This window comes from Canis aureus, chromosome 1, assembly GCF_053574225.1.
Source record: "Canis aureus isolate CA01 chromosome 1, VMU_Caureus_v.1.0, whole genome shotgun sequence".
Lineage (NCBI taxonomy): Eukaryota > Metazoa > Chordata > Mammalia > Carnivora > Canidae > Canis > Canis aureus.
The window spans coordinates 58,869,751-58,894,697 of NC_135611.1; the positions used below are offsets into that span (position 1 = coordinate 58,869,751).

Genomic DNA, 24,947 nt, shown 5'->3' on the forward strand with positions numbered 1-24,947 from the left:
AGCAGGGTGGAGCAAAGGTATCTGTAGACATGGAGTGCCTTCCAAATGTTATATGTGTATAGTGTGCCTCAGAAGAACCAGCAATATCAGATAATGACAATAATATCATCAAATTAACTTTCCCAGATTCACGTGTCTAGAGAAAAGAGGCCCTTATATGCACAAGTTAATCTGACAGTAAAGAAGAACATTTCAAGTGACAGATCTCTCTACAGTTTGGGGGTGTCTACCATTCCCATCTCCCTCAAAGTTACAGAGAGAGAGACATCATGGATGGTTGTGGTTCTGTCAGTTGAGGAACACCAAATTTAGGGGACACCTCTAGATTCTGACTTCTTAAAACATGTTCCTATAATAGTAACAAACTCAAAGTTCAAAATGTTCTTAACTCCTAATGCAATTTTATTTTTATAACAAGTATAAATTTTAATTTAAAGAGGGAATAAGAGGGGCATCTGGGTGGCTCAGTCATCTGCCTTCAGCACAGGTCATGATCCCGGGGTCCTGGGATCAAGCCCCCACATTGGGCTCCCTGCTGAGTGAGTAGTCTGCTTCTGCCCCTGTGTCCCTACCCATTCATGCTGTGCACGCACACTCTCTCTCTAATATAAATAAATAAAATCTTTAAAAAAAAGAGGAAATAAGAAACTAACAATGTTGTTGAATGTCACATTTCTAATAGCACTTCATGAATTTTGAGGACTATAGAATACTGTAGAAATGTAGTGATAATGATGTTGTAAGATTTTATTGCAGAAAAACCAAATATTCTGGGAGCAATGCCAGTATTTCTTAGTGATATTCTGGAATTAGGAAGTGTTGAGGGTTATTTAGGAGAGAGTGTCAGCTATTCATCAGATAATAATTTTTTATTTAGAAAAAGAATTGATTAATTATTAAAACCGTTATATGACTTCCCATGTGACAGATGGGGATACTCGTGATACACATCAATTAGTCATCCATTTATTTCATTTTTCTCTTAATTTCTTCTGCCATTACCAGGTACATGTGAGAGAAGGAAAAAAAGAATTCCAATATGATTGTAGGAGAGCTCATTTTTCTTTCTGTCAAAGGTTTCCCTTCCCATAGGCATGATAATATTTCTTGTTGATTGTTCATTTCTATGAATTGAGAAAGAACAGCATCCAGCTTTATCAATAATCCATTAAGGTTGTTCCATGATCTGTTGAATTAACGTTGAGTTCTTGTGCAATGCAATAGAGACATGGATTGCTCTTAGAAGCTGGAAAATAAGGAATGAAAGAACAAAAAGAATTACTATTAATTGAAATTCAATTAATGAAGCAATTGGGAGATGAGAAGAGAATTAAGTAGAGGGTCAAGGCTTTGGGTACTATGTCAGCTGTCACTGATAAGACCATGCCCTAAGCACTCTACTGCACCTGCCTTGCCTCCCGCTTCCTCAACTTCAGGATGTTCATCATAGTGCTTTGTACTTCTGTGAAGGGTTGGTTTTTTAAAAAATGATAAGAGATGAAAATACTTTGGAGGAAGTTGACAGTAGCTCTCTTTGCTAAGATTATCATACTTAATTAGTATTGTTATTAATTGCTTTCCTAAATATGGTTCCTTTCTTAGAATACTTCTCAGGTTGCAAGAATGGAGACCAACGGGGCACCTGGATGGCTCAGTCAGTTAAGCAACTGCCTTCAGCTCAGGTCATGATCTCAGGGTCCTAGGATCAAGTTCCACGATGGGGTCCCTGCTTGATGGGGAGCCTGCTTCTCCCTCACCTGCTCCCCTTGCTTGTGCTTTCTCTCTCTCTGGGTCAAATAAACAAAATCTGGAAAAAAAAAAAAGAATGGAGACCAATGGAGAAATGGGAGAACTTTTTAGAATAAATATTGGCAAGAATTATACCTACAACAGCACACACAGTTTATGTTAGTACCATAGATGATGTTACGTGTAGATCTTCTCTGTTTATATGTGAAAATAAGGGAATAAATGCACCATGTGAAATGCTTAGAAAAGAATCACATAAAAAAAAAAAAAAAGAATCACATGCCTCAGAACAGTCAACTTAGTCATTGAGATTCAGTCTTAATTTCTGTCTTTTGATCCTCCACTAAAATGCATTATTTTCTATTTCTACTGCCATCATCTTAGTTCAGACCACCATCACCTCCCATGCAGAACCCTGCAATAGTCTCTTGGTCTGCCTATGTCCCCTTATTCCTCTTTACAACTAATCACCCACCAGCAGCCTGAGTGATCCTTTCAAAAGACCAATTAGATTACACTCTCTTCTGCTGAACACCTTCTTTCTCATTGCATTTGGAGCAAATTTCAAGTGCCCTGCTGACCTCTAGTGCCCTGCTGGCCTCCACACTGTTTCTGAGTGCCTATGCTCTATGGCTCCAACCTCCACTCTTGACACTTGCCCTCCATACTGTTTCCTTGTCTTTCTCTTAGAAAGGGGAAAATAATTGCAGCTTCCTCAGAGGTTATCAGGAAGGTGAATAGTGTAAATCCCATTAAACAGTGCCTGGCACAGAGGATACATGCACTCAACTACGAATTACTACTAAGTGTTAGACATCAGCGACATTGGCTGCCCTTGCAGTTCTAGAACTAGCTGTGCCCTTTCCTCCTTGGGACCTTTGCTTTTCATGTCTCTCTGCCTGGACTGCTCTTTTCCAGCTCCTCTCATGGCTGCTTCAGTCTCAACTTCAGTCATCATCTGCAAAGAACACTTCCCTCACTCTCTAAGTAGCTTCCACCAGACTCTCACATCTCCCTGCCGCCTGTTTGTCTCCTTCATGGGGCTTCCCAAAGTCATATTACAGATTAATTCCTTCAGCTGTTTTCAGGCTGTCTCCCACACCAGACAGAGTAGAGTTGTATCCATCTTATTTATCACTGCATCCCCAGCTCCTGAAACAGTAGAATCTCAGTGTTTCTTGATGGACAGGAAGGTGATAACAAGGTTCTGGGCTCACAGTTAAGCTCAGTTATTGAATGAAGTCATCACGGAGTCTATGAGCTCTATGGCTCCTGTAACAGATCACCACAAGCTTGGTGGCTTAAGACAACAGAAATTTATTCCTTCACAGTTCAGAGGACCAGAAGTCCAACATCTGTTTCATGGGAGAATGCAACTGCACTCCAGCAGACTCTATGCCTAGAGTGCGTGATGGTTCAGTGAGGCCAAAGAAAAGACCCGGAGATAGCGATCAAGATGTAGGTTTACTTATGCACAGGGAGCATCTGCTGCTGAGACCTACGTGCAGCCAGTTTCTGTATCATAGCAATTTAACCTAGCAGCTCCCAGTAGCCCTTCCCCTCCTTGCATGGCCAGCATTTCCAGAAAATCAAGGCCTGCCACAAGAACACTCTTCATTATGAAGGAGACACTCCAGGTTGGCCACCCCAGAGCCCCTGACCTTGAACACTGAATAATATGTTCTGCTGTGCATCCTGCCTGATAGGAATACCAATGGAGCATAAAATTTCTACATTTTCAAGATAGTGGTTAACAGGGACATTCAGCGTATGCTTGCACCAACGAGCTATCCAGCATGTACCGTACACCGAGCTAGAATTCAGCAAAGCCATGCTCCACCCACAGTCTCTAGGGGAGAATCTTCTCCCTGCCTCTACCAGCTGCTGTGGCTGCCAGCATTCCTTGGTTTATAGCTTTATCAGTCTTCAAATCTCCCTCTGCTCCATCTTCACCTACCCTTCTTCTATGTGTGTCTAACATCTCCTTCTGCCTCCCTCTAATAAGATACCTGTGATTGCATTTAGGGTCCACGTAGCCTGTGTCAGGCTACCATAACAAAATACCACAAGCTAAGTGGCTTAAGCAGCAGAAATTTATTTTTCTCACATCTGGAGGCTGCAAGTCCCAGATCAGGGTCCAGCGGTTCAGTTCAGCAAGGTTCAAGCTCTCTTCCTGGCATGATCACTATGTCCTCACTTGGGCTTTTCTCCATGTGTGTACATGGAGGTGGAAGATGTGGAAGAGAGAGCTCTCTCGTGTCTCATGGAGGACATTGATCCACCTTTATGACCTCATTTAACCTTAATTTCTTCCATGGAGGTTCCATCTATAAATATAAGACACACTGGAAGTCATAGCTTCAAAATACATATTTAGCGTGGGGTAGACACAACTCAGTCCACAGGATAATCTGTCATCTCAAAATGTTTAGCCTAATCATATCTGCAAAGACCCTTTTTTCAAATGAAATAATTAATATTCAGAGGTTCTAGGTATTAGGATGTGGATGTATTGGGGGGAGCCACTTTTCAGCCTATGACATCAAGGAAGCAAAATGAGTTGCTAAACTTAAATAGACTCGTGGATTCTCAAAGATCGTTTGTGCTGCCAGCGGGGGGATGGAGGGTGGTGGCGGGTAGTTGGTCTACATTAATAAAACAAAGCAGAATAGGGACTTATGAGGATTCCTGTGACTTACGTAAGTATGCATCATTGCAAGAAAATTCAACATAAAAATAAGTTCAAACTATAAACCAAGAGTTTGTTATTTGCATTGACGAAAAGCCTTCCGCTCCAGATGGATTGATTGTTGTACCCTTCATTTAAGTTGCCAATTCTATAAATGCATTTGCAGTTCAATTTGATTCGTGCTGAACTTTTCAGAAAGAACTATTAAGGAAAGTTTTCAAATCTATCCGTGCTTTAGCATTTACTCTTTGTGATGTAAAGCTAACAATAGCTGACATTTACTGAATATTTACTATGTGCCAAGCACTGCATCAAAAGTTTGACACACACACACCCCTGAAGGATCTGAGCCATGAGTAGCTCTGCCTGGATTGGGTTGTTGACATTTCCCATTGACTATAATCACAGGGCATGGTAATACTAAGGAATGCCTAGGGATCTCCTGTATTCTAGGTCTATTATTCCTTACCTCTATCATGAAGGAGGAGCCCAATTCCCCTTGGTAACCAAGATCAGTCAACCCAGCCAGCACAGTGACAAGAGCTGCCTTCTTTGTTAATTGAGAAGCATGAGCCAAAAGCAGCTAAATGGCAGACTTCACTTTCAGCTCAATGGAATCACTGTTGGGTCTCTTCGTAGAAACATTCCTGCCTTTTTTAAAAGACTTTTATTTATTTGAGAGAGGGAGAGCACACAAGTGAGGGTGAGTGGGAGGAGGGAGAGGACAAGAGAATCTCAAGCAGACTATACCCTAAGCAAGGAGCCCCATGAAGGGCTTGATCCCACAACCCTGAGATCATGACCTGAGCTGAAATCAGGAGGAGCTTAACCAACTGAGCCATCCAGAAGCCCCTGAAACATTCCTCCCTTTGGAACTAAGGCCAGCAGAGCATTGTGGTAACGGGACGCAAAAATTTTAAAAATTTTACTAGTGGATCCCTCAGGGAAAGAGGACGTTGTGCCACTCCCATTTCTGCCTCTTGATTCCATTGTAATCACTGGCTTTAACATTCAGTCTCCTGCAAAATCACGACAGCCCAGTGTGCACCTCTGTGTTGTGTGGAGAGAAAATGGATCATCTGATTATGCAAGAGTCGGAACGGGGCTGGGCCACTGCTCAGCATCCCTCACATGCAAAGTCATCCCTTTTGTGATTAGTGATAAGAAGGAAGCACAGAAAGGTGACATAGATGAGCCATCTGATGGCCTTTGTGGCAACTGAGCCTATAACTAAACACTCCCACAGAGTAGGCCCCTTTGATTCCACTTCTGGTTGGCTGTCCTGATCTTCCTTTGCTGGACTGCAGAGAATAGAAATCTGCATGAATGAGGAGTTCTATCAATTCATCAAACCAAGTGAAAATGTCTGTTTGTCATATAAAAGATAATGTCAGAAATCCATTTTTAGCTCCCCGTTGCTGTACTCATGTGTGAAATTACTCACAGGGGAAGATGTTTGCCCGTAAAAGAGCCCTTATTGGCCTTGGATGTGATTGGCTACACAAATTATACTGCTAGATAAATTGGTTTTGCAAATCAAATAGAAGGCCTCATAAACTGAACTGGGATTGCAGTGGGGGGCACAGCCTGGCCCTGTGACAGTGTCAGGGCCCTTCTGTTTGCTACTTCTCTCCTTAACAACATGATGTCTCCAGGCTAAGGTGTTCACCGAGTATTTAAATTTTTGTAATTCATCAGTTTACTGATACAGATCAAGAGACCATTTGGCGTTTTGACTGAAGCACTCACCGATTTATTTATTTATCTGTCTTGATTATATTAGCAGGAGTTTGGGATTATTTTCTATCTCTTTTGGAGAAAGAATGGGGAGGGAGGGATTCAGGTCCGTACTGTGGGTCTCTGAAGATGACTGATTTTGGTGTTTGCGAGTAGATTTTGTGCCATGGTTGCCTTTGGTATTTTCCCATTCTATGACTTATGACTTAGAAGAAATAAATATTAGTATTTAGTATTTAGCCAGAGAGATGTAGCCCTTTCATTTTAATTAAAAAAAGAAAAGGAATGAGGAGGAATACAAGGAGGCAAGAGTAGGAGACAGAACAACAATAAGGCAGTTCTAAAGAATTTGAAAAAGCTCTGGCCTCTCCAGACAATTTATTTCCAGTTCAGTAAACTCAGGAGCCAAACTTTTGCATTTTTAAAACTCTTAATAATAATAAAAATGATCTTGTTAGTTTAGCGCAGAGCCAAAATTAGGAGGTCAAGCATCAACTTGTTTATGTTGGCATTTCTGTGGAGCCAAGTCTGTCTAGGGGCCCTGCCCTGAATAGAATTGGCTCAGACCCAGCAGCGATAGATCAGGACCAGCGGAGAGCCTTTCCTCATAGGCCCCCAAGCAGCCCATGGCTTACAGCCTGCCCAGCAAGGACCAGCCTCCCCTGTCTGGGCTCCCTACCGCTGCACTCTCAAGCTCCAGGTGTGGTCCACAACCTGCTGAGACACACACCGCTACTGAGAGATGAGTTGTCATTGGTGAACTGTCCTCTCCCTTTCACCCCAGGACACTTGGCAGATTGGTTGTTACCCAAAGGGTCCACTCTAATTCACATATCAAATGGGATGCCCAAGAGAGTTCCCCTTTTAGTTATTAAAGCCAATTTTATCAACCCATAATATTTAGCTTTAAAAACTCCACTATGGTAGCATGATATTTAATTATGATTCACTCTTAATTGGCATTTTGCATTACTTAGTCACTGATGAGTCTTTAAACTATTATACTGAGGACCTCCAAACTGCATCACCTGGTTTTCTGTTGGGGACAGAATTGGCTTATTTACTTGTTCTCAGTCTAGAAATCATGGTTAGATGTGTCAGTTGATTTGCCTTTATATGTGCACTTTATATCACAGTGTATGGAAATATAGGGGAAAGGACACTGTTTTACATTGTAGATCACTCAGGATAGTTTTCACAAACTTAATTAAAAGTCTGATTTTCCCCAGCCATAACTTGCTACTGAGATTGCCGAACCAATCTCCCTGCATAGAAATTCCTCCTGACAGCTTTTGAACCTCACATTTACCAGCCTGTGCCATCTAACCTTGGGAATGACCAGCCACTGCCCTTTATTGTTCTACTTACCCATGGCGGCACTGACCTTTGAAGCAAAGCTAAGTTTGCAAATTCCCAGACTCTATCCTCCTAGGTATTTTCTGCTAAAGAGTGAAAAATGTGGAATGGTTTAATTACATCTGTGTCTGTTTAAAAGAATAAACTTGAATAAGAACAAGAAAGGAAATCATTATTGTAGCCACGTATCTTTTGTTACCCTTTGTGTATTTGGAAAGCCATGCGTAAGAGCACTTAGAAATGTCCTTGAATTCATTTCTAAGCAGCTTCTTGATGCAATGCAGAAGCCATTTTCAACGATTACCATTATCAAGATTCCTAATGGAACACCTCTTTCAACAGCGGACTTGCATCCAATAGAGCACCTTTGCTGGAGCAAGACAGCGTATTTTTTAAATTTTAGCAATAATGCCTTCAAGATGAAGCATGACCTGAGATACTGCTCTGTCCTTCCTCCACACTTTATAAATAGCCTTGGGAGCACATGAGGGTTTGAAAATGTTGTCTTTTGCTCACCTGCCATATGTGAGAAGGCTTCAGGAATTGTGTTCTCTCACCTACTCAGCTTCTCTCAAGTTCAGAATGCAGGTCCTATCAGGTCAGCAATAGTGACTTAAAGGTGTGTGTGTATGTGTGTGTGTACACACACACAAAAAAAATGAGAGATGGAGAGAGAAAAGAATACATGCTACGTGATTAATTTAGAGAATTACTCCTTTTCTGCATATCCAGTTATGCAGTCCCCTTTCCTCATGGATGTTGAGGAACTTTCTTTACCTGTATCTATTTTCTTTCTAATTTGACCTTGTTTTCTCTCCTTCCAAATGCATTTTTTCTGAGGTTCCTTGGTCCTCCAAGTTGATCACAATTGGATCTAAATTAATATCTCCTTTGTTGTAAAGTAACTCCAGGAGCTTTAACCAAACCTCATTCCCCTGTACCCTGGTTTCCTAGGAAACTTCACCAGCTACTCTTTTCCAGATCTTCTTCTACATGTCACAAGTGACATAATTTCTTTTTTCCATTGACTCTTTTTTTTCTGGAGATAGAACTGCCATACATCTCCCTTTAAGAGCTAAAAGAATCTTTTAACTGAGCATTATTTGTGAAATAAAAATTATCTCTGATCATTTATAGGCCCAAGTGCAATCACTGAGCAAAAATGACCAAGGCGTTCCATTTTTTCTGGAGATAGAACTGCCATACATCTCCCTTTAAGAGCTAAAAGAATCTTTTAACTGAGCATTATTTATGAAATAAAAATTATCTCTGATCATTTATAGGCCCAAGTGCAATCACTGAGCAAAAATGACCAAAGCCCAACATCAGGAGCTTTATAAAAGCCATATTATACAGAAGCATGCACCAAAAGTGCACTCCCCAGGAAAGAAGGTAAAAGCAGGCCCATCATATAGAAGCAGTTGGGACATAAATTCAGTAAAAACAGAGCTTTAACCCAAAGTCACTTCATCCTTGAAACCTTATGCCTATTTGAGGATTGTCCACATTCTTCTCTGCTCACCCCTGCCATCTTTTTGGTCAAGCTAGCAAAGGAAAGATGCCATTGAAAATTGCCCTCTTCCTCACATATTCTAGTTGGTTTACTTATAAATGTACTTTGAAATGGCTTACAAACCATGGGGTTTTCTTCTTGTATAGGCTTAAGGCTCACTAAAGTCATTAGTTTATTAAAACTCTGCTTAGATGTTTAATACCAAAGCCAAAATGAACATTTGTTCTGTCCTTAACCGATGTGCTAAATGTCTCATTAGCTAAATAGTAATCATATTGAGATGCCAGCTGGCTAGACCTAGGTTTAATCCCTAGCTTAGAGGTTGAGGAACTTTGCACAGTCTTAGCATCAGTCTCCCCAGCCACCCCCTCCTGGACAATGGCTTGTGTCCCAGTCAAATTGCTTTAAGCAACACGCAGGCATTCTCATTATACACCATGAGTGCTTTCTGACCCTTGTTAGCAAAGAGACCCATCAGGATGGAAAAAGCAGCAAAGTAAACACTGTGGACAGCACGGGGGTATTAAGGCGGGCACATCCTTCCTCAGCATCTCAAAGCTCCAGGTCAGATAAAATGTAGGCAAAAGTGTGTGTGCGGCACAGAACATGAAGTGTCTTCTGATGGGCTGCTGTTGACTGGGGAGGACCACAGAGCACACATCAGACAGCAGCCTGTGCCCTGCAGTGGGGACAGCAGGCCTCCACCTGACCTTGCCTTGTGTGTCACAGGCATGGCTTTAAGGCTTCCTCTAGTACCCGGAGGATTCCTTGTTCTCTTTGCTTAGGCAACTAGGCATGAGTATTTCTTTGCAGTAAATGAGTTAAGCAGCCTAGAATATAAAGAATTTTTGAAAAGAAAAAAAAAAAAGAATTTTTGTTTGGTTGATTGGAGTTTTGTTTTTGTTTTTGTTTTTTAAAGAATGGTCTATCAGGATAAGTGCAGCATCCAAAACTGGGAATCATCCTATTAGGAACCCTGATTCAATTTTCTTTCTTTTCTTTTTTCTTTCTTTCTTTCTTTCTTTCTTTCTTTCTTTCTTTCTTTCTTTCTTTTTTTTTTTTTTTGTCAATCTATAAAGAGAAAAAAAATCAAAACTTTCTGTCATTATTTCTAATATTCAGCATTTATCCAGATTAATCATAATGCATGCCTTTCTGTTCCCTTTTGGGCTTGTGTGCTAAATAAGACTGTCCATACAATGACAAAGGTATAGATTTACAAAGATGAATTTTAAAATATTTGTCATCTACGCCAAGTCAGACTATGGGAGCCAAAACCAGAAATTGAGAGGAATTCAAATCCTTTTTGCAGGATACCCTACATGAGGTCCTCTTCTGTCCCACTCCCTTCATTGCCAAATCCTGTCCATCCTGAGTTTATGAAATGTCCTGTGTCAATCTGATCTATCCAGACTCCTGCATCCTCCCTCCCAATTTGTTGTCTTGTCATTCTCCTTTGACTGACCCCAGGTTTGTAGATGACTTTTAAAGTTAATGATTAAGGATCAATACTATGACTTCCCTTTCAATGAGTTTTTGTTTGCCATTTGATGTATGAGAAATGATACTGGATTATCAAGGTTTCTTTTTTTTTAAGATTTTATTTATTTATTCATGAGAGACAGAGAGAGAGAGGCAGAGACACAGGCAGAGAGAGAAGCAGACTCCATGCAGGGAGCCCGATGTGGGACTTGATCCCAGGACTCCAGGATCATGCCCAAGGCAGATGCTCAACCATTAAGCCACCCGGGCGTCCCTCAAGTTTAAAGCTAAAAAATTTGAAGTACATTGCTGGCACAGGATGACTTTTTACTGTTTATTTCTTTAATCTGAAGCGTCTCCATAATTTAATCCATCCATTCATTCAAAATAAAAACAAAGAACAAAGAACACTTAGTAGATGTCGACAATGTGCCAGGCTCTCTACTTGACACTGGTCAAGAAAGACACAGTCCCATAGTTAAGGGAGCAAGGCAATTTAATCAACGATTACCTAAGAGTGTTTCATATATGATCATTGATTATAAGATAGTGGTATAAACAATAATGACAAAACAGTAATCATGATAACAAAGGTAACATGAGTTGAATGCTTGTTGCAAGGTAGGCATCGGATAAGTGCTTTACATGCTTTATCAAGTTTAATCTTTACAGCCACGCTCTCTATAGCTACCTGTACGTAGGTAACAATTGTTAGCCTCACTTCACTAATAAGGGAACTTGGACCTGAGGAGGACAACATACTTATCCAAAATGACAGCTAGAAAGTAAGGGGAGCTAGGATTTGAATCCAGCATGTGGTTAGAAGGCAGTTCTAACCTTGAGGCCCCATTTGTAATCTCCTGGCCCCCAGCTGCTGCAGCAGAGGCCCGCTCACCCTTGCAACCTGCAAAGCTCTTCACTTGAAACTAGGGACGTGTCAGAGGAGTTTGAAGATGAAAGTCATTAATAAAATTTTTGAAATTAATCGGATGTTGGGGACAAACCCATCTTGTTCTCCAGAGTTTCAGGCAAACACTGCAGCTCTCCAATATAGAATTTCAGGAATCAAGTGTGGGGGGTAAATTGGTTTTCTGCGATCACCTACCATAGTGCTGAGTGGTCTTCTCCTCCCATTTCATTTTACCAACAAATTCATGAATCAAAGAATAAAGCACACGTCTTTTCATTGGGAAAAACCAAATTGGTCGTTTCAAGTTCTTTAAGTGAAGCTATTACAAGCTGAGTCTAATCTATAAATCCCCCTCAGGAAGGACTATCCCATGGTTTGAATATGAAGAAGAAAGGAATTGAAAGGCAAGATGAAGAATGATCTAGAAAGAAAATCGGAATATGATCTTTAGTTTTAGCTACCTTGCTGCTGCTAAAGAGAGAGAGAAGGAGGAAGATGTAGAAGGAAGGAGGGAGAGAGAAGGAGGAGAAGAAGGCGGAGAAGAGGGAGAGGGGGAGGAGGAGCAGTAGCAGGGGAGAGGAAAAGAAAAAAGAAAAAGAAAAAACCACCACCATAGCGGGGCTCTTCACCTCAGAGATGTCTTTTCTACTGTAGCTGTCTTTGAACTCTTACAGCCTTGCAACTTCCTTTATAGACTCTCGGGATCCTCTTCTTGTCTTTCTAGCAGTTTTTCGTTCTTTTAGAGTATGAGCATGAAAAATAAAATAGGAAAATCCTATCAAATTGGTCTTCTGTTTGCCCGTGGATGCCGCACGCGGTGAAGGCTGGGACGACAGCTCTTGACTAAAGTGAGATTTGGCATATCACAAGATAGCCACAAAAGTCAGTAACAGTTCCTACGGGGAAGACAAATAGTGTCTGAATCAGATTAAGGCACAACAAGAGCACCCAGTGCAGCTGTGTCGGGGAGGGGTTTGGTATTGATGGCTTCATTACCACCCTTGTTTCTCCTGGGCTTAACAAAGCCACAACCAACCAACTCTTTGTTGAGAGATGTTGGAGGGGGGTGGTTTTGTTGTGTGTGTGTGGGGGGGGGGGTTGTTTTAGTTTTGCTTTTAACTTGACGTATTTTAATTGGTGCTTCACTAGCTCTCCCACGTCAAGTACTCAGACTGGCACTTTTGGGGACATTAGCTAATGTTCTTCAGGGTTCACCACAGAGCCGAGAAAAAAGATAAGAAAAATCAATAAGACCGAGCTAGTGTAGGAAGAGAACATTCCCTCTCCATCAAGGGCCTTGGCCAACCTGTCAAGCTGCCGGCTCCTCTGGGACATGCTCGGCTCTGGTGCCTGTGTGCCTCCTTCACGCCCAAGTGGCCCTGCTGGGACCCGCCCATTGACCTCGCTGTTGTGTTGTTCAGTTTTCAGGCCTTTATCTCCTGTCTTTCTTCACCATCCTCATCGGGCTGGTGCTCTACTCGTCCACCTCCACGTACGTAGCCCAGGACCCCCGTGTGTACAAGCAGTTCCGCAATCCTTCAGGACCTGTTGTGGACTTACCGGCCACGGCTCAAGTGGAGCCCTCGGTCACCTACACCAGCCTGGGCCAGGAGACCGAAGAGGAGCCCCACGTGCGCGTGGCCTAGGGGGTGGCCCTCCCAGCCCATTGAAGTCCACGCCGTGGCCACGTGCTTGCCCTCCATCTCTGTATTGTACATAGAGAAAGGTATTTATTAGGTGCGGTTTGCACAGGTGGACTGCAAGGTAGCAAATCTGAAAGCCTGTAAGGGGCATGCGCTCACCATCGCCGGAGACGCAGGCCCCGAGCCACCTGACTTAGAGAGACGCCTAGCTAGTATGTATCCTGATCACAGCCCTCCTGCATTAATTACTGTGAAGACTTTTGAATTAAAAGCAAGTGTTATTATTATTTGTATTATTATTGTTACTCTTATTACACTAACGTTCAGGAGGCTATTTTGTACTCCTGATGAGAACTATTTGCCAGACCCACATGTAGTTAACACAAATCCCACTTTTCTATGGCAAGTCACTTTTTAAGAATCATACTTTATTTTTTTGCACAGTCTGTATGAGTGCTGCACGCCACAGGAGCTCCACCCCTGAGACGTTTCCTTATCCTAGGGACCTGGTGGCTAATGGTTTCCTCTGTTACCTGTTGGATTGCCTGCTCAATAATATTTTGTGCTGTGACCCTTGTGGGGAGGGGCAACTGACCATATAATTCTCTATTCTAGGAATAGATATAAAACAAACACTTGAGCCTTTTTATATTTCAATCTCTGATTACTCCAGGCCATTGCCTTTCTGTTGTGCCACGTGATTCTGCTGATGAAGTCCCTGTTATAACAGGATAAGGAATGTTTCCTTTCTGTGGCTTATAGGAAACTCCAGAAATAATATCATGTATGTTTAGGGTAATATATCTTTCTGCCCCTCCCTATATCTTCTCTTCCAAAAATTTATTTGATCTTACCTTTAATTCCTAGATTTCTTTAGTGATACTATGGAAATTACTCAAGTCATTGGAAAAAGCCATGGCCCTCTTGCCCTCTTAAATTGTGTGACACCCTTTTTAAAATACACCAGCATGGAAATTACCTTTATTGTGGAGTATCATTGGTTGTGTAGCCTCCCAACAAAGTCAAGGTGCTGATGTGGAGCAATCTCTGACAATAGCTTGATGGATCTGACCACCTCGTAGTGATAAAGATGTCGTGAATGAAAAAGTTTGGCATTTTGGTCATATTGGGCCTCCCTTCAATAGCAGAATATAGCCACACCATCTTCTTAGGGACACAGAGAACAGTGCAGGGTCCTACTAAGGCATTGAGGGATATGTCACTAGTCTAATTTTGTTGCCCTTAATGTAACTTTTTTCAAACACATACGAAAAAAAAAAATCCAGCAACACCACAGACCTCGACAATCTGGAATAGATTCTATGTGTCAGTATGTGAAATAGTCTTTAAGGTTGGCTGGCTTCAATGCCTTTCAGAAAGATCCGCCATGGGGTCCAGGGTTTGTAAAGGAAGAATAAATGCTTATGAAACTGTAGGCAGTTCAGATCAACACATCTTAAGCAAACAAAGCAAAACACCAGAGGGGTCCGTGTGAAGTAGGACAGGTTGCAGCCCCATGGGGATTCCCATAGAGCCTGCACAGGCCTAAATCCCAGGCAGGGGAGGGAGCATGGCGTGCTGGTAGTCAGCACCAGATGGCCTCTCCACCCGCCTTCTACCCAGGGGGTGTGGTCCTGCCCCTGGAGAGGGGGAAGAAAAACTATCTCCTCGGATATAAAGATTTGATGGTCATCACTGTTTAGCCCCCTCAGAAATGTGTTTTCTTTTCGGAGGAAAAAAAGAAAACAAGAACTATGTTAAAGCTATATCAAGTCAAAACAACCTGCCAGTGTCTGCTCTCTGCTACCTTTAAACCAATTAAATACCTTTCTCTGACTATTTTGTCCATTCAGATCTGAAGACCTTTAAAGACTGTGGTTTTATTTTTGTGTTTACATTCCTTCGGTTGGCATAATTTGCTTGATTTATTGCATCCTTAGTATTTATTTTAAAGCCAAATGTTTTAGACTTTTTTTATTCATTTTTATGACACTAATTTGTAGACGCTTAGTAAAGTCTTATGAGAAATAAGTGGATGAAGCTATTCCAAGTCAACTCAGTGGACTGGGAATGTTTTTTTAAAAATTTTAATTTCAAAAAAGGTTTGCAATCAGCGGATGGCCAAGAGCAGCCATCTGGCTTATTTTCTAGGCTATTTTAATTGACTCCATTGTATGGAATCCCAGTGTGAATGTTAAGGTGAACTCACCCTACACCCTCTATCATCCAGAGTCCTTGTGCACAAGACTTTCATGTCACTGGGGTACTTCACTGTGTTCATCCGTCTCCAGGTAGAAAGGCTGGTAACATAGTGACCTGTCCGAGATCAAGTGTTCCAGATTGAACAGGGTGGGGGTAGGAGGGTGGGAAATAGCACAGAACAGATTCTTCTGTGTTAAAACGCTGGTCCTGCGGGAGTGGGGTGGCAAGTGGGATGTACGCCAACATTATCTCTAGCTCTTTTCATTTTGGAAATCTCACAACCTCAGTAGACACCAGCCAACAGCTCCTCCTTTCACCCCTCCGCACCTCCCACACCCCCTACCAGCGCGACTTCAGCAACTTGTACACAATTGGATCCTGTGATCAAACCATAGGCCACTGACGGTAAATGCAGGTTCTCACTTCCTCCCTGAAAACCTGCCCCTCGGAGGGGGCGGGTCCGGGGGGGGGGGGTGGAGACAGTGCTCGCCTGGGTCACACCTTCCCACTGCTCCAGACTCTGTAATACACAACCAGGTAGACCAAGCAATGGAAGAATTTGCACCACTGTGTCCCCCGAAAACCTTTCAATGTTTAGTTTAGATATTGCTAACTTGTGCTATTAACCTTTTGACAGGCGTGTAGTATTGTTTGTTTTGGGTTTGGTTTTGAGTTATAACCACTTAGGAGTCCCCAGCTAGCTACCAGGACAGATTTTACCCCATGGGTAGGATTCTATTGTCAAGCCACACCACAAAGCACACTAATCCAGACACCACAAATGGAAAATACGAACCCCCCCTCAACAAAAAAGTAAAAGATTTACACCAATAAGTCGAACAAACTTTCCATTTTTGATATTTGCATGCTCCCCCATGGACTGGCTGTGGCAATGTAATGCCTGTATAATGTTTTCAAATAAAAATAAATGCTTTATGAAAGCACGGAGTTCTTGGTTTTCTTGAGTGTTTGTCTGCACTATGGCGACCAGGGAAGGAGCTCCCATGGGATGCCGAAAATAGCCACCAAAGTAGATAGCCGGGTCCATGTCAAAATAAACACCAGAAAGAAAATATTTCCAAATTAGGAAGGGCACAGTTGGTCTCAGAGCTGAAGCTTTGAGAAGCCAAATTGAGCAGGGTTGTAATTTGCAAAATTAATTTTTTAACTGACCACTGAAGGCGGCTCTGGGTCTACAGCCTCCAAGCCCAAGTTTAAAACATACGTAGGACAATAGAAATCCACTCCCCAAGAAACAGGTCTTATAAAGGAAAAAGTTCCGCGTCCACTGCCCTTGACACAGTGCCGGACCGAAAAGATGAGCCCCCTTCCAGAACACAGCATTTTTTAAGCAGGACTGTCTATGTTTCTGCCCTGGACCCACAACAACACCTTATCGGTGTCCTTCCTCCACTAACTGCAGCCACCAGCAACCCCTTAAGGACTTGGAGATGATGTGTATGAACTCACATGCTCTCTCCATGTACGTTCACCATCACACCTCAAAAATTAAACGAGCTGCAGAGACTGTGTACCTGGGTTATATATTTAAAATATTTTTAAAAAGAAAACACATTTTTTAGGAGACTAGGAATAACTGCACACTGATCCTTTATAGAGTATTCATAAGTTGAAATCCATTAGGATCTACCTTTATAATGACAACAGTATGTACTGAACACTAATAGTTTGCTTGAAAAATATGACTCAGCTTAAAAGAAAGTTTTTTTCCTTGAAAAAAATATAAGTATTTCTCTCGTGTGTGTTTATTTAGGAAGTTCTTTCATCAAAGATGAAATACTTTTGAACTTCAACCCCAGCCTATGTCCAAATGCCCAGTAATTTTAGATAATTGGAGTCCAAAGAGGATACGCAATAAATGCACAGGACATGTTTACTCTGTGTCCCCAATGAATTCTAATTTTCTTAAAAGAAGGAACTTGGTTTCTCAAACGCTTGGAAGTTCTTGCAAAGGTAAGATAAGGCAGCACTTGAATGATTTTTGTGACTATTAGCATGAAGAAAAAAGAGAAACAAGTAAACCTCAGCAGGAGAGCTGTAATTTATTATATTGTCTCAGTGTTCCATAGGAAAACAAATTGTAATGTCGAAATAACAGGATCTGAAACCAGATCCATTTTCAGGGAAACATCTTGCACAGGGAAAGCACTTGTACATCTTTTTTTTTTTTTTTTTTCTAATGGAATCTAACGTCTAAACTCAAAATAGAAAATACAAGAGTAAGTTTTCTATTACAAAATGTTCCCTTTTTTCTTCCACTACTTGAGAGTACTTTTTTCTATAAAATTCCTGTTCTTGGAAAGGAAGAAATCACTGGTCCACTTAAAACGCACCCTTCTGGGGAGTTTATTTTTATAAACCCTTACAATGTTTACCCCTTCAGGTTGGCCCTGGGATAAAAAGGCAATGAAGTGAAGTTCTTTTTTTTCCTTGCAAATAGTGTTTTTGAATTTATAACACTGCTTCTTAATTATGTACACTGTTCTTTTTTGCTTCCTTTCTTGCTTTTTCTTTGAATTCCTTTTATTTTTTTCTTTTTCTGTCTCTTTCTGCAAGCCTAAACAGAGGGATCACTATGGGCCACCTAGGCGGTGTCTCTGCCCTTTATTGTCTATGTGGTCAAAAATGTTTAATTCAAAAAAATTATAATACAGCTGGGAAATCCCACACCTACCAGATGGCCTTACATCAGTGCCTGAAAGGACAAGCCATTGTGTGTCACTTTTCAGACAGCCAGACAAGTCGCGTCCAAACACGACTGCAGCCTGATTAACAAGGAAAACTAATGATCAGAGGGAGCAGGTCTCTGGGAATAGACTAAAATTAGCGGCTTCCATCTGGATAGACAAAGGCCTGGTGTGGGTAAGACTAAAATCTATCAAATGAGCTTGTTCACCCAGCCTTAGCGTTAGAGCTGGAAACAATCCCATAATGCTTGAAGGATAATTTCAGGATAGATAAAGATAAATATTACTTTACACAATGGGGAGTAATCTTCTTGAACTCATTACCCCAAAGTGATGTGTTAAGTCACCTAATAGATGGGGGAACTACAATAAGGCATTAAGTAGGCTGTGTAATTCATTATCCAATCTGTTAACGCTTTCAAGAGTGGAAGCAGACACTATTAATAATGATGCCTGGACAATAGATATGGGCCCAGTCTGTCCCAGGCGGATCTGAATGTGTGTTCACCCTGGCTGTAAGAGATAACACTGGCACGTCCCTCACAGTAGGAAGCTGGCAGCGCGGTGGATGGCCATGTCTTCTTGCCACTAGATGTCACTGAGGTAGAGCATCAGGGTGAAGCCATCCACCTGCCCAGGGGGGCCAGGCTGTTCATGGATTCCTACTCCTGGAAGGCAGCACATGAGGCTAACCCAGGCCGTAGAACTACTCAGAAGCAAATTCCATTGGAAGCTGACACCTCCATACATTTCAAGAAGTGCTGTGCGACAAATAAATTCATGCCTGAATGGATGCATACACCACCTGGGAGGAAGAGGTAGATTCCTAGATGCAGAGGAACCAATGCCTCGTGACAGTGGATCAGAACCCTTCAGCAGGTCTGCACCAACGCGTTCTCCAACAGCGTCCACCAGGGTCATTTCTGCCATGTTTTAACAAGGTTGGGTCTCGTTCGTGCCTTTCTTGGCCTTGTCTTGGCAGGCAAGGAGAGTAATTGCCATAGCACCTGAAGAGGTTTGATAAATTTTAAGTAATAGTAATAATTGCAGTGTCACAGATGGTTGGCCACTTGCCAATTTCCCAGCAAAGGAGAAAAGCAATAAAGAAAATCTACTTGTTCTTAAAATGACTACTTTTCCAAATGAAATTACCAAAGAGAGAGGAAATGGGCTAATCACTGGAATAATCAAAACAGTCTCATTATGGGACTCCCTGTGAGCTTTTGTTTGAATTCTCTAATGTAGTTTTTGGCATTAAATAGGATTTTAAAAGCTAAATAGGTCACACATGCATACAAATGGTTGAGTGAACCACGTAACTGCTTTATGCGCCCCAAGATTATGCCTATCAGGCTGCATTTTAATTAAAAGGAAAATTGTCAGGGATAGAGGACAACTTAATGTGGGGGAGTTTGGTGTCACAGTTGAAGGCTGAGACTTGACTTGGCATTTAGTTTTCAACTCATAATCATGACCTCCAAACAACAATGGAATTCATTTTCATTTTAGCCAAAAGCTTAGATGCAGAATTGGAGACCTGGAAGGAACACTGGAAGTCATTTTGTTCAAAATCTCAAGTCGTTTTCTGACATGTAAAGGTGGGGAAGGAAAGATGGTTTAGCCTGGAGAAGCTACATAGCCTTGTTCACCACTGGCGAGCAGAGAAGCTGTACAGCAGCACAGAATTGGCATCCCCAGTTAAAGAGGCTGCCCTGGGATCATTGGAAACCAGAGTCACAGGGTTAATGCAGATCCTTCCCATTCAGGGCTCAGGCAACCTGGTCCTTAGGAAGATCCCTGTTTCCACCCAAGTGCAATCTCAAAGTGAAAAGAAAGGAAAAGAGTTTGTGCCCAAGGTAAATGCCTTTGCCCTTCTGTAGTGAATCTATTAAGGAAAATGCGCAGATAGGAAATTGTTTCTCTGCTACCTCAAAACTCAAGTGTAAGAGGGGTCTTTGGGATGAGCATTGTCCATGAGACTCCCAAAAGCAGACGAGCTACTAAAAGCTGCAATGGTCCATCTGTAAGTGCTGTCCTAGGCTTAAGCGCTCACTGTTTTTATGGGGAAACATCTCCCTCCAGAAACTCACTAGCCATCGCTCCTATATTCTCCGATGACCTATGGTAGATTAGCATCACTAGGAGGGCTGCTGCCCTTGAGAAGCAAGTCATCCATCCTTGAATAAAGACCAGACTTGACTCTAAAGTGAAGGAGCTTCTACGTTCCTCCTGACTACTGGAGCAACATAAATCACTCGGGTGACTAGACCTCATGAGGCAAGGATGGGGTGAAATAAAACTCATCAAGCAAGAGATCATGATATTAGAGCTTTGAAATTTTTATTTTTTTATTTTTTTAAGATTTTATTTATTTACTCATGAGAGACCAGAGAGAGAGAGAGGCAGAGATACAGGCAGAGCGAGAAGCAGGCTCCATGCAGGGAGCCCAACATGGGACTTGATCCCGGGTCTCCAGGATCACAACCTCGACTGAAGGCAGCACTAAACTGCTGAGCCACCTGGGCTACCTGAGCTTTGAAATTTTTAAAAGTAAAAGTTGCCCCTGCCTTCCCTGAGGAGTGCATGTTGCTCTCATGCAGGAACCACAGTCTCTTAGAGCCCTGGCGGTTCTATGGGCCCACCAGCTCCTACTCCTGGGTTACCAGGGGGTTTTAGTGAAAGTGCCCTTCTACTATTTCTCTCTTGGTTGATTGAATGCATTGCTTCTGTTTGTAATAGTCTTTTCTTGATTCCTTTTTTTTTATTTTTTAAAAAGTAATCTCTATGCCCCATGTGGGGCTCAAACTCATAGCCCTGAGATTAAGAGTCACATGCTCTACTGACTAAACCAGCCAGGTGCCCTTTGATTCTTGACATTGTAGAGAAATGGACTTTTTATGTACTAATGCAATGCTATGAACAGAACAACATTATCATGATAAAGTAGACTATCTTCCACAAGGTACAGCATAAGTCCCATGTATTTCAAATGAGAAGGTAGTAGCATCTGCTTTTTGCAAAAATATTATTTCTATCTACTCCCCTTGAAATGATTGTCCCAGTTTCATGGCAGCATTCCATGTTTGCTGCCATCTTCTCAGCTTGATTTTTCTACTACACTAGTTCATTTTTGATGACTGCTTCTTGGAGCATTTCAGAAAAAAATTTTTTTTTTCTTTAGGACTTAACTATATTGGATCTTTAAAAAAAAACTGTTTAAGAAGAGGAGCATGCATGATCATATCTCAGATGGTGTGTCTAGGCTATGTGCACATTTGTTTTTTAAAAAAAGAATAGAATTAGACTTTTTAATATGACACTGCATATTTATTAAAACACGCTGGGTCCTAAATAACAGTTACTTTAAAATCAAATCATGGTTTTAAAAAATTAAAAATCATTATATTTCCAACATCTTTACCTGTCAACACTATGCTTCAAGATTCCCACATTAGTGAAACACTGTGAAATGAAATGCCTTGCTGCTGGTGAAGCTGGTTCATGCCATCCATCCTGCGGAATAAGCCAATTTTTCTTCAATGGGGTTATTAGCTAATTTAAATTTTCTTTCTCTCACATTTTTATTTCCAAAGTTGCAAAAAAAATTGTTTTTATACCATTCTTCCATTCATCCAAAGAAACATTCTTTTTTTTTTTTTTTAAATTTTTATTTATTTATGAAGTCACACACAGAGAGAGAGAGAGAGAGAGGCAGAGACACAGGCAGAGGGAGAAGCAGGCTCCATGCACCGGGAGCCCGACATGGGATTCGATCCTGGGTCTCCAGGATCACGCCCTGGGCCAGAGGCAGGCGCCAAACCGCTGCGCCACCCAGGGATCCCCAAAGAAACATTCTTGAGAAGAAGTTACAACCAGCTAGAATAATGTGGTAATAATAATATATAGCAAATTATTCACTGCTACCTTGATTACAATGAACCAAAAGCTTTTCTTTTTTTTCTTAAGTGCTTTATACTTAGAATAGACTAATAAATAAAAGTATTAATTTTAGAGATGAAAGTCTGAAAAATAAGGCATTAACATTAAGCTCCCAAATAAAACTAAAGAGAAGTTTTGGTTACAGTCAGATGTTTTGCAACAACCAGCTTCTGCCCTTGACTGGCCCACTTACAGCAAATGGACAGGTGTAGACCAGAGTCTTAACTCAGTTCAGCTCACATGGTCAGTCAATGTGGTAAAACAGGTGTTGGCAAAGCTATTCACCCACACAGAGGCAAAGTCAAGATGTGAGAAGAGAATTCGAGTCAAGTGAAATTATCCAGGACACCTTATATTAGCCATGGACACTGGTTATAATACTCCTATTTGGACTCACTGCAGAAGATTCTAAACCCTACCTTCATGAGAGAATTCGAGACTATCATTCAGTTATTTGCTTACAGATTAAGTTCCATTTGAGTTATGTACACTAGATGACAATTTTCTGCAGGATCGGAAATTCAAAAAATCTTCCACTTCTACTCCTTTGCAACTTGATCTACTAGCTATGTCTATTTTTACCTTAAAGGGATTTGTTTCTCTTCATGTTCATCACTTGAACATCTTCTTCCACCTGTCAATCTCCAGCAAAGTTGTGAACTCAGGGCTTCAAGGTTTTTCTGGGAGGCCCAAGGGCAACTATTAACAAGACCAAAGACATTGACTTTGTCCACCATCCCATGGCACATGAGGTTCAGAATGAGATGAGTGCCTGAGAACAGAACAGTCAGATTACATTTCTCCTTCCTGAACACAGCTAGGACTATACTTAGGATTTGATTCCACTGAATGACCTTTTCAGCTGGACAAATGAAGCCTTGGAACATGCCAAACCTAACTTTTCCATTTGCATCTCCAGTTGCTCTCTTGATTAAATCAAGCTCTGGTCCTCTGATATTGACAATTGGCAATGGATGGAGACCCTCCCATCACTCAGGGATGATGTGGAGCTGCACTAATTAGTGTTAAATCTTTAAGGGGAGGATGAAGTTCAACGACGACCATCAGACCTCAAAGTCTCTTCCTTTAGATACTCTTTGCTCATTGTCAATCTCAGAGCATATTCATCTGAATTTTTAGGAGAGTCAAAGCATTTTCTTTGAATCTATTACAGATTGCTATGTAGCTACAGTTACAACCACTGTCATTTGTTGTACTGTGTGTTAGGCACTGAGCCTTGTAGCGATTGTCTCATTTGATCCTTGAAACAAGCCCATGGCATGAAGTGTAAAGTGTATTTTAGTTATTTTGAGGAGTGAATAGAGGCATAGATGGATTACATAAAATGGCCAAGTTTGTACAACGAGCAAGTGATTATGAGGCCAAGATTCAAATCCAGGTGTATCAGACACCAAAGACGTCAGAATACACGATTGTACAAGATGTCTCATGATACCTCAGAGAAGGATTTAGTTGACCAAACCTTTGAGGAGCTGAACTCAAAAATAGAGTGATGAGAAGCATGTGGGAGAGATATGAAGTGACTGTGTATCCAAAGAGAGAAACAGTTATATTGTAATGATTACGTTAGTAAGAAACCAATGCCAATGACACTCATAGCTCATCGTTTTTATGGGAAATGACAAGCAGATTCTCTTTTGTGCAGTACCCACAGCAACAGATGGCCTGAAGGAAAGAAATAATTCTACCCGCCAACAGGAGAAATTCTGACTTGCTCTGGAAGTAGGAAGATGCAGTCGGGGCAATGTCTCAGACTTCTGCAGCAGGCTCCATTTCCACCTGCCCAAGGAGCAAATGTCCCTCCTCATGCCCTCCCCCACACAGACATTTTACCCAGGCCACATCCTACAATTATTGCTTTATCTGCCTGCTGCTTAGCTTTGCAGCAGCATTTGGCACAGCCAACCACATCCTCCTTCTTGAAACACTTCTTTCCCCTAAAGTTCATGGAACCACATTCACCTGGCATTTCTGTACCTCATAGACCACTCCTTCTTGGTGTCATTTCCTCGATCCTCCTTCTCTTCCATGATTGTAAACATCGGTGCTCTCCATGGCTCTGCTCCTCCTCTGCATGTCCGTTAATCAACACTCGGTAATCATAGCTTTAGATACTGCTTCACGCCGATGGCACACTTGTATCTCCAGCCCAGACCTCTCCCTGCCTGCTCCACAATTCTACTTGGACGTCCACTGGGCCTCTCAAACCTAACTTCTCCAAAGCAGAGCTCATGATTCCCCCCATATCTGCTTCTGCTCCAGTCCTCCCCACCTCACTTAAGGGCACCATCATCTATCTGGTTACTTGAGCCAAACATCCCAGATTCATGCTCGATTTCATCCTCTCCATCAGCATCCACATCCAATCCATCAGCCAGTCTTATCCTATGGCTTGTGTTCTGAATCTGACTACTTGCCCAGTGTTTTGGCCACCCTGGTCCAGCCCACCTTCCTCTCTATCCTGAACTATGGGAACTGCCACCTTGCTCTCCCATTTCTACCACTCTACAACCCAGTCTCTGCACAGCAAGGTCTATACTAAAATGTACATTATATCTTGTCATTTCCCTGCTCAAACCCCTCCAATCTCTTCCCATGGATGTTAGAATAAAATTCAAATGCCTTATCATAGTTCTCCAGTCTCATGAGATGTGGATCCCACGAAGCTTTACAACTGCACTTTTTCTACCCTCTTCTCACTCACTGACCACACAGGTACCACATCCTCCTCCCACGGACAGAGTAAGGCCTCGGTGATCATCGGCCTAGGATGCACATCCCCTCAATCAGCACAGCTCTGGTGCATCTCATTTGGTTTCAGTTCAGATGCTACCTCCCCAAAGGGCGTTAGCCTCACCTCGGGGCTTACTCTGCTTTTGTTTTCTTCATGGCCTTCCTGCTATTTAAAATAACCTCTTAATGTATTTGTTTCATTACCATATTCCCCACTAGAGCACCCACTCTGTAAGACTGGAAGGAATATTAGATAGTTATTTTT

General features: G+C 41.8%; 1 protein-coding gene across 6 annotated transcripts in view; it reads left to right on the forward strand.

The window, feature by feature from the left end:
* The window catches only part of SLC35F1 (solute carrier family 35 member F1), a 389,817-nt gene extending 373,588 nt beyond the window's left edge, over positions 1-16,229 (forward strand). For all 6 annotated transcript variants that reach the window (XM_077900929.1, XM_077900939.1, XM_077900949.1 and 3 more), the window contains one exon: positions 12,858-16,229. In XM_077900929.1, the coding sequence (XP_077757055.1) occupies positions 12,858-13,082 (225 nt within the window). In that variant the 3' untranslated portion in view covers positions 13,083-16,229. The remainder of the gene's footprint in view (positions 1-12,857) is intronic.
* Positions 16,230-24,947: the final 8,718 nt, after the last annotated feature.